Raw genomic sequence first — 9,598 nt, 5'->3', positions numbered from 1 at the left:
TGCAGAGTGGGAGCTCTGGGGATCAGGTAGAGGCAAAGTCAGCTCCCCAAATCCACCAGACAGAAACAGAAAAACCCCACTGGCCTGAGGCTGGACTTAGAGCCCCCACTGGCCTTAGGCTGGACCCAAACACTTGACTTTTCCCCAGCTCTTTCATTTGTGTGTTCAGTCTCAGAGAGAGGGGAAGGTGAGCAAGGCAGGCAGAGAATTAAACGTCTGCTCCCCTCCTCCTCTCCTTCCCCCCAAAGATAATTTCCATCCACCTGACGTCTTTCCCAGATACGGTATCATTTGCTTCTGTGGGTGGGAGAGAAAATCATTTTGAAAGTTCAAGAGAAACATAAGCCTGCACATTTATGAGTGTTTTTCTCCTCTTCCCCGCCTCTGAATGACCAGAGTTTTATTATTCCTCTTGACTGCATGCTGAGATAGGTACTTTCCTTTCAAGCAGGGCCTGCTCCTGGCAGCAGGCAACAGAGGCTCCAAACCTGGGATACTCTTTTAATGTCTGAGTCTTCCATTAACATCAATGCCTTGACCTTCCCCTCACCTCCCACCCCCCCTTGGTGTTAATGCTTTTGGATAAAGATGGCCCAGGAAGGGTGAGGTTCCAGGGAAAGTTAGGTATTTTTAAGAGAAACCAAACAGGGCTCAGAATTCCACTCTCTTCACGTGCATCATGATCTCACTTCACGTGTCTTTTTTCAGGGCTGCTCAGCCACAGGAGGGACCCAGGTGACATCAGTGAACCCTCAGTGATGGGGAGCCAAGCTTCACCTCCAGCCCCAGCCTGCACAGCCAGATGTCCCCTGAGGACCCAGCAGTGGCAAACCAGACTCAGTGCCACAAACAGGGTCTAGAACAAATGTCCATGAGCTGCCTGGAGGAAAAGGCAGCAGCAGGATGAGGTTATGGAGTGGATTGGATCTGCACAGCTGGCCCAGGCACAGCCAGAGAACACAGTCCATCCTTCAGTCCACAACCACCAGGCAGAGCACACGTTGTCTGAACTAAGGGGTCTTCACAGGATCCTTCTGGCTGAGAGATGATATCACAGATTATGTCTGTGTCCACTTTGGGTCTGGACCGTTGCTAAGAGAAAAACAATTCTTGGCAAATTCCTGGAAGTGCTTGCCTCCTACAGTTTGGATGAAGACAGTTTGTTCAAGAAGGATGGGTAGGTGTGAGTTTCTGTCTCTTTGCCTTCTGAGAATTGTTTTCGCCAGTGCAAGACTGAAGATGATAATGCTCCCATTAAAAATGAGGTGAATGCTCAGGCTGACATGAGTGGGTGGAAAGGACTTCAAACAGGATGAATCTGGGGACAAACCTACCCTTGCCAAGACAAACAGCTGCAGAGAGCTGCAGGAAAGAAAAAGGGCACTGCTGTTCAAAACGATTCAGTCACATAGGGCTGATTGAGGCTGTGTATCCATCAATTTATAACAAAAACCAATGGCTTTCATATGAACGAAGAAAAAGAGCATCATATGTCACACAGGAGGACTGGAGCACTGATACCATTAGGACAACAAACTGATATTCCACAGGACAACAGAGATATGGGATGAGTGCAAAGCAGAAAGCTCTCACTCTCCTTCCTACATCTGTCTTTCATTTGCTTTGCCTCTATCTGCCTGTTGCTGATGTTTTCTCACATTATCCTGGTCCCTTTTTCAAGCTGCATTTCATTCCAAGAAGGCAGGGAGCTCCAGGTGTGAATGAGGGCTGTGAGCATGAACTCACTGCCGCAGTTATTGTTGTTATCATTCCTCTGAACACCAGCCTGGTGGAGGTTTGGCTCTGTGGAATTCATCCTGCTGTTTTAACCGTGTCCTTGTTAAATGTGGAAAATGGAATGGAAGTGGAATGAAAATGTGGAAAGTGGAATGAAGTGCAGTGCTTTGCATGATGGCTTGCACCCAAAGGTGCAGCCTTAGCTAATGAAGTGCTGGCATGCTGTGGAGCAGGATGTTTGAGACTGCAGGGTTGGGACCTGCTGCTCAAATGAATCAGATGTCCAGGATTCACTGCTCTTCTTTGAAATGGGAGAAACTGAACGTTAAAAAAGTCAATACAGAACTTTCAATGCTCTGTATAGCCTTTTTATTTTAAGACCCCAGTAATAGTCACTAATTGTATTCCCACCATCCGGGTATTTAGCAATCTGAACACATACTATTTCCCCTATTACTATTGTTCCTATATATTGGCAGTAGACTTGTGGATGTCTGGTTATTTTTGTCTTTGGACACCCCCTTGTGTACACCTAACTGGGCACAGATATTTTAATTCATTTTTCTGTGGTTCCCCCTGCTCCAGCTGAGCCCCTGGAGATGTTATGGAGCCCCTCTGTGTGTGTTGGATGAAAACCTCTCTGGGATGAGTCTGGAGCAGAGAATTGCCATAATATTAAGCTGAACTCCAGCTTTCCCCCAGTCTGGCATGATGTTCAGTCCCTCCACAAATCAGGTGCAGCTCAGCCCTTATCCAGTGGGGATTCAGTGCACAAGCAGTGGTGTATTTTCCCCCAGATGTGCAGCCTCAAATACATTTGCCAGGGCCAGGGATAGCCCGTGGCTGGACCACACAGACTCTCCAGATGTGCTGAGACTCCAAAGATAGGATGGCAAGCAGCTTTGGCAGTCTGGTTGGTATTTCAATAGATGGACTCTTTTCATCTTTGTTTTTCAAGAGTTGCCCTTCTATTTTGCAACAGGCCCTTCCCGTGCCATGCTTAGCTCATTCAAACCAGCTCCAGTGTTTATACCTCCCACTGCATCTCCTACAGTGGATATTTCTAAACCAGCTTTGCTGGTGGAGTCCTCTCCAAATGGTATGTTAATGACCAAATGATTTAGCACATAATTAGGAGGTAAACAATGATCAGCAAGAAGTCTGCAGTGTCAGCTATGAGGCATGGCTTGGATGCAAGGAAAAGCAACATGCCAACAAAAATGAGTAAATCTGTGTATCTGTACCTTGATGTGGAGAGGCAGCTTCTGCTCCATCCCCAATGCAGACACAGCTCAATGGGAATTTATTTTTTGTTTTCCCAGTGGCAACAACAGTGGTTCAAAGGACACTAATGGGAGAAAAGAGCTTCCTGCAGCCACCAGGAGTGAGCATGGATGCTCCACCTGGGCTGTTGCACTCACTCCAGCTGGTTTGTGTGGAAGGGCTCATCTCCTGGCCCTGCTGCCCCTTGTGCCAAACAAGAGATGCTTCTGTGCTTCCCAGCACCAGTGCTTGAGGTCTAACACCAGTGACAGGAGCTGGTGCTGCTGGTGTAGCTCCAAGGCTGGCAGTGCTGCTTTACAGTACCCAGGCAAATGGATTTAGCAGTGAGGGGAGTAGTTAAAAGGAAAGAGTTTGGTTCTGCTTTCTCCATGTTTCATCCCATGTTGGTGTTGGGCATAAAAGAAGCAGCATGCCTAAGCCCCACAAAGAGAATGTTTCTTTTATTCAGTGATTCCCTGGCTTTTAGTGCAAAGGAAAGAATCAAGACACACAAGATTATTGTGCTATGGATTTATAATAACATTTTATTAATATATTATGCTACAAAAATATTTTGATAAAATAATATTAGAAAGCATCTTTTTATTACACTCTTCAAAACAGTTCACAAAAGCAGGAGGCTGAACAGGAAAAAATATCTGAAATAGATTTGAATTGAAAACTGACAAATAGGCAGTTTGAATTTCTGTGTGAGCATGAATCTGCAGGATGGTTAATCAGTCCTGTAGAAGGAAAGGATTGTCTACTTATTGCAAAGACCTCTCTGCCTTTAGCTAGATTAAGGTGCCTCCTGAAATGTTAGTCACAGGAAAGGCTGAATTTGGGCTGGGACAGAACACAGACAACACACACACACATAAATGTACATACACACACACACACACACACACACACACACACAACCATGATCTCAAACTTCAGCAAATCATCTCTCTGCTTCAGTTAAGCTGAAACACACTTAAATTGAAGCTGAGTTTTAGCACACTCCGTGGAACATTGATCACTTCAGAGATATGACAAGACCATATAATTTTTGGATATAATACAGAAATACGGTACTAAGCAAAGTTTGGCATGGTAACGCTTATGCTGAGATAATAACTTTGGCACTTTGGTTTCTCTAACATAAATATATGATCCCTAACAGTGGTATATGGTAATGACTGAGTCATATCATTTGACTAATCAATGCACTAAACATAGATTAACTTTTCCCTCTTTCCATCTCTCTCTTTCTCCACAATTGTATATTGAAGAACTTAGATAAATATACAACTCTGTACCTTGGGTGTTCCTAAATTACAGTGGAGCTTGGAGGAATGGAAGGGAAGTTCAACAAAGCAGATTTTTGACACCTTTATAAAGCATAGTTATCATAAATCATGTTCATCATTTATTGCCAGAAGACGTATTGCATTATTCAACAGCTCCAGGGATTGAAGAAAAACTACATCAGTCATAAAATATAAAATACCTTCTGTCCCAGCTTACTGACTGGTTCTCCAAGTGGCAGTGCATGTTAATATAGTATCTGTAGTAAAGCAAGAAAAGCATTAAAACACTGAAGGAGGAGAGATTAGATTTGTTACTGCTGATAAGAGATTATTTATTCCACCAGGGCAAGATCTTGGCAGATACTCAGGATTTGTTTATAATGCTACAGTTACATTTAATGTGAATTGTGTTGGTGTCCCTTGCAGCTGAGTTGAGAAGATGAATCACTCCACCACTGAGCTCTGGACTCATCCAAAGTCGTGTCCTGGACTGCCAGACACTGGGTGAGTCTTCTGATTCTGTTTCTCAGAGATAAGCAGGATCACCAGGGCTTGCTATTACATGTGGTGGGCATGAGTGTTTTTGCTAAACCTCCTGCTCTTGGAGTCTTGTGATAACATGGGAATCTGAGCTTTCCTTTGGAAGCAAGAGTCGAGTCAGTTTGCAGTTTTCCAAGAAACCCACAGAGGAAACTGAAGCCCCTGAAGCTGGTAGTCAGTGTTGCTTCCAGAGCACGTATCCAATCAGGTTTTAAACTCATGGTTTAGAAAATCATTAGAAATTCAGAAATCAGGATCCACTGTGACAATGTGCATAAGCCTGTGCTAACCACTACCACTGTGTTTTAATTAATGCTGGGCTGCCACAGCTGATTAGTCAACAACCCATTTGATCAACCACAGCGAGGGTTCATTATCCAGCACTGCTCTGCACACAGGTCCTGTATTGAAGAAAGTGACCTTAAGTTGTACTTTAGGGTAAGACAAGAGAATAAAAGAAGTGTTTGGTTAGACACCAGTGCTGAAGTCAGTCATGTGGGGTTCCTGAGCTAAGATCTACAGAAACCTACTCAGCCTTTGAGTCATTTCTCCTTCCTGAGCCAGAGAGAGCTCAGGTGACTGAGGGAGCTGCTTCTAGGTGGCAAAAATCAGGTGTGTAGACCCCAAATCCAAGATACACCTTGTTTTGACACCTGGACTACAAAAATGTGGGGCGCCAGCACAAGGGTTCTAGTAAAATTCATTAATTTCCCAGAATTACAGACAAAATGCCAGGAAATGCAAAAATGTTAAAACATACTTCGGTATCCAAGCCATTTACATCCTGTGATGGCCAAACATACCACAGTATCTGAGCTAATGAATATTGAGTATTACTGTCCAGTGCAGGAGCGACTCAGAAAATCTTTTTGGGGATAAAAGAGTGACTGTTCTATGCAGCACAATGACAGCTGGGAGTGTGGAGCGATTTGTGTTCTTCTAATATTAAAAAAAAAAAAATACAAAACCCCAGAGGTTTATGGAGAAAGCCACAGATTGGGAAACATCAGAATTGTAATTTCTAGTCTTGGTCCTATTGTTGGTTTTCCTTACAGTCTTGGATAAGTTGTTTGTTTTTTGCTCCTTTTTCTCTCCCTTATCATTACATGGTCTTGTCTATTTATACTGTAGGTTTTCCAACACCTGGAATTATTCCTGGGATAGTACCACAGAATAATTTCTGGATACAATCAGGTTATTACAACAAATAAAATTCAATGGGTTTTGGTTTGTTGGCTGTTCACTTTTACTGCATAACTTATCATCACCCTTAAGATTTACCTACCTTATTTCCAGTTACATTCTTGTAAATAAGACATTATAATTCAGTTTTCATCTCTGCCTTGAACACATCAGGAGAACCAATAATCTTTTTAAAATGCATTAGCATTGAATTTGAAGGACTCTTAAACCTTTATATTCAAATGAAGGCATTTCTACAGTAATAGCTCAAATAAAACCAAAATGAAAGTTCTCAAAATATGTTTCCAATATCCATCTCTGTGCAATAAATATTATGCAAGGTGAATGGCTTCTGTCCAAAACTAACATCTCTAATCTTCTGCTAGCCAAAATACACAATATAAAAGTATGCATGGGGTCTGTTTGAATCTCACATTTGGGGCAAAGCTCAAAGTTTTCCATTCAGCCTTATCAAAGAATCTCAGAATCACAGGTTGGAAGAGACCAACTGTTGTACTTAAAAAAAAACAAAAAAAAAAAAAGGAAAGGGGAAGCTTATAGCATCCTGTGCTCTTACCCACTTTAGATGACCAGAAACCTACACAACCTGCTGTCAAAAATAAAGCAAAGGCTGGGGATCATGGTAAAAAGAAGTTACCTGTATTGTCCCTGGCCTTTGCAAGGCAATGGGCTGGGATGCACGATGGATGGAAATGATCACTATTTCATCATGAAATCCTGTGATTTTTGTAGTCTAGTTACTTTCTAACTGACTTTCCTGAAATAACTGGTATGACAACAAGCAAACTGTGAATTCTGAACTCTCTCTCACTGCAGAGTCTTGCAGATGGCATGGAATCATCTGCAGCTCCAGACATCAGGCTGTAGGGCTGCTGGGAAACTCACAGGGTTGTTTTCAGCCAAAATTTTGTCAGTAATGTTATTATAATTAGCATTATTATCCTTTTTTCCAAGGTGAAGAAGCCCTGCTTTTCCATAAAGAAAAGCTTGTACTGTATTTTTCTGATTTTGAGATTTCTAAATAAGATGTTTTCATCACAATAGTTTTGATTTTTGGTTTGTAGATGACTTAAGAAAAAATCCCGCTATTTCAACTAAAACTTATTTTCTAAACTCTTGTATCCAAAGAGATTTTTTTTCATGTTCTGGTGGTGAAAAAATGTCTGCATGTCTTTTTAAATGTAACAATTTTTAAGATGGCACTGGGTTTTTTTCCCCACAGACGTGGTAAATCTCATTCCTCAACAACAGCTGTTTGGATAGGGAGCACATTTTTCAGTGAGGGTAAAGTGTCCTTACTTTTCCATCTAAGTCAGGTCTAGTCTAAAAATGGAAGAATGTTCTGTATGTCTCCATAACACGGGGGTTAGCTTGATTCCTGTGGTGTTGAGCAGATTTTGGACAAGACACAATTATTTCAGAACAGAGATATCAGCTCTAACAGCTCATGGAAGCAGGAGAATGAGGAATTTATATGGGTTTTTTTGCCTCCAAGTTGTCCATGGGCATTAATACAACTGGTACAAAGGAGTTCTATAGATTAACAGGGCACTATATCTTTATAATCTAGAGACAGACCAAGCTCTCTTCTCATTTCTGCTCGAAAAGGTTGTAGGGTTATGCTTATACAAAATGAGGGAGAGAAAGAAAAAAATAATTCCAAGTAGGATTATTCCAGACTTTAAAAGCGATTTTTTATTAAGAAAAAGGTGTCTTAATTTGCATGAGCTGGTGAATTAATCCCAGGGCAAAGAGGGAAACTGGCAATTTCCAAAGAAGTTAAATAGTTTAGTTAAAGACAATAGGGGGAATGTAGAGGATTATCCTGACTAATGACTTACTAATTCCTGTAAAAGTAACTGGCATTTTAGATTGTGGCAGCTAACGAGTTAAGAATGCACTTATTTTTCTAATGGGCAAAGGCCCCAGAGAGCAGGATCTGCTTTATTCGGTGCTATGCTAATGAGATAAAAGAAATAAAATAAAGAAGTTCAGCAGAAATGTACTTATTGGACAGTTGCTGTAAAATGTAATGGTTAAAGAAACAAAGAAAGCATTCATTTGGTGTCAGTTCAGACATTTGCAGAGTTGTCAGAAAACAAATATAGAAAATATTAATTTATCTGTTTCACCATCGCTACTGATTAATAGGGATGTTATTAACATATACAACAAGGAAAAATAAGTTTACCAGTCGAATAAATACATTTTTTCTTTTTCTTTTTTTTTTCTTTATATGAACATGTATATTTTACAAAACCCCATAGCACTATGGGAAATAAAGATCCTTCTACAAAAAGAAGATGTAAGTCAGTGTTACAATAAAGCTTTAGAGTTTCAAAATGTATCTGGGCAAAGAGACAAAATCAGCTAGAAGGCACTACTGAGTCACTGAGAAGGTCCAGCTTGTAACTGTTGTTGTCTTAAACTCCAATTCGTGCATAAATTATCTCTCTTCTCTATTCCAAGGGATGGCATGTAATACTAATGTGGTCAGGAGGGCTGCAGTAGGTTCAGGAGGAAGGAGGCTATGGCCATGCAGAGAGGAAGTGTTACTGGTGGCCAGGACGGGCTGGCTGGGGCTGAGCTGGTGGGCTGGGGCTGGGAGGGACGGGAGGGACGCTGATCCAGCTGGTTGGAAATCCAGATGGGAGGTTTGACTGTGATGTAGCCATTGGTTATCCTGATGTAGGAAGGCAACGTGGTGGTGCTGAAAGAAAACACAAGAGAAGGAAATTACACAGGAGAATCCTTATCTCTGCGAACTGTCATCCCAAGTGGCAGCAACCGCAATGGCAATTTCAATTATTATTATAATTGTTGTTGTTTGCACACAATAGACACCAGGGAGGGAACCAGAGACTGATAACTGTGATGAAGTGGAAACAGCTCTGATCCAGGATGTCCCTCAGCTTGTGGCTGCTGACAAAATACAGCCAAAGGAGGGACTGCTCTTAATGGACCTGACTGCACTCCCTTCCTAAGCATCCATTTCTGGCCAGCATCAGAGATTGTGCTAAATGGATCCTCCTGCTGACCCAGGATGACCTTGGTCTTATGTTCTTTCTTCCCACCAAAGGCCTGAGAATTTGCCATGTCTCAGTGACATGTCTTACTCACCACGGAGCACACACTGAGTCCAGGAGGTCCAGAATTCATTCCTTCCCTGTTTCACAAGCCTTCAAGAACTTCCCATAGTAAGGATCCCCTTACTCAACTGATAACCTTGAGCACGGCACACTGAGCAGGTTCATTTCTTTTCCTGGCTTTCAACCATTTTGGATCAAATCACAAAGCCAAAACCAGACTCAGTCACTGTTAGGTTTCCCTGGCTGTGGATTTGCCTCAATAGCAGCGTGATTGCTTATTGATTGCAGCTTGAGTTAGTGCTTTGATTTGAATTTGCAGGTTGGAATTCATCATGACTCCCATGACACTGGAGGTCAAAAAGGTCCATTTACGATTGATTTGGAAGTTTAAGTTGTAATCTCCATTTTATAAACTGCCCCCATTGCATCCATTACTGGATGATCCTTAATCCACCAGTTGTCAGGGAGCAG

At 42.0% G+C, this 9,598-nt stretch overlaps 1 protein-coding gene across 1 annotated transcript in view; it reads right to left on the bottom strand.

Annotated features, from left to right (window-relative positions):
• Window positions 1-3,224: 3,224 nt before the first annotated feature.
• TRABD2B (TraB domain containing 2B) overlaps window positions 3,225-9,598 on the bottom strand; it is a 269,261-nt gene continuing 262,887 nt past the window's right edge. Inside the window, exon 7 of the mRNA XM_063407122.1 lies at window positions 3,225-8,748. Coding sequence (XP_063263192.1) covers window positions 8,532-8,748 — 217 coding nt within the window. The 3' untranslated portion in view covers window positions 3,225-8,531. The remainder of the gene's footprint in view (window positions 8,749-9,598) is intronic.

This window comes from Prinia subflava, chromosome 10, assembly GCF_021018805.1.
Source record: "Prinia subflava isolate CZ2003 ecotype Zambia chromosome 10, Cam_Psub_1.2, whole genome shotgun sequence".
Taxonomy (NCBI): Eukaryota; Metazoa; Chordata; class Aves; order Passeriformes; family Cisticolidae; genus Prinia; species Prinia subflava.
Note: the sequence above shows the minus strand (reverse complement) of the source record. Positions and strands in the feature narration are given on the sequence as shown.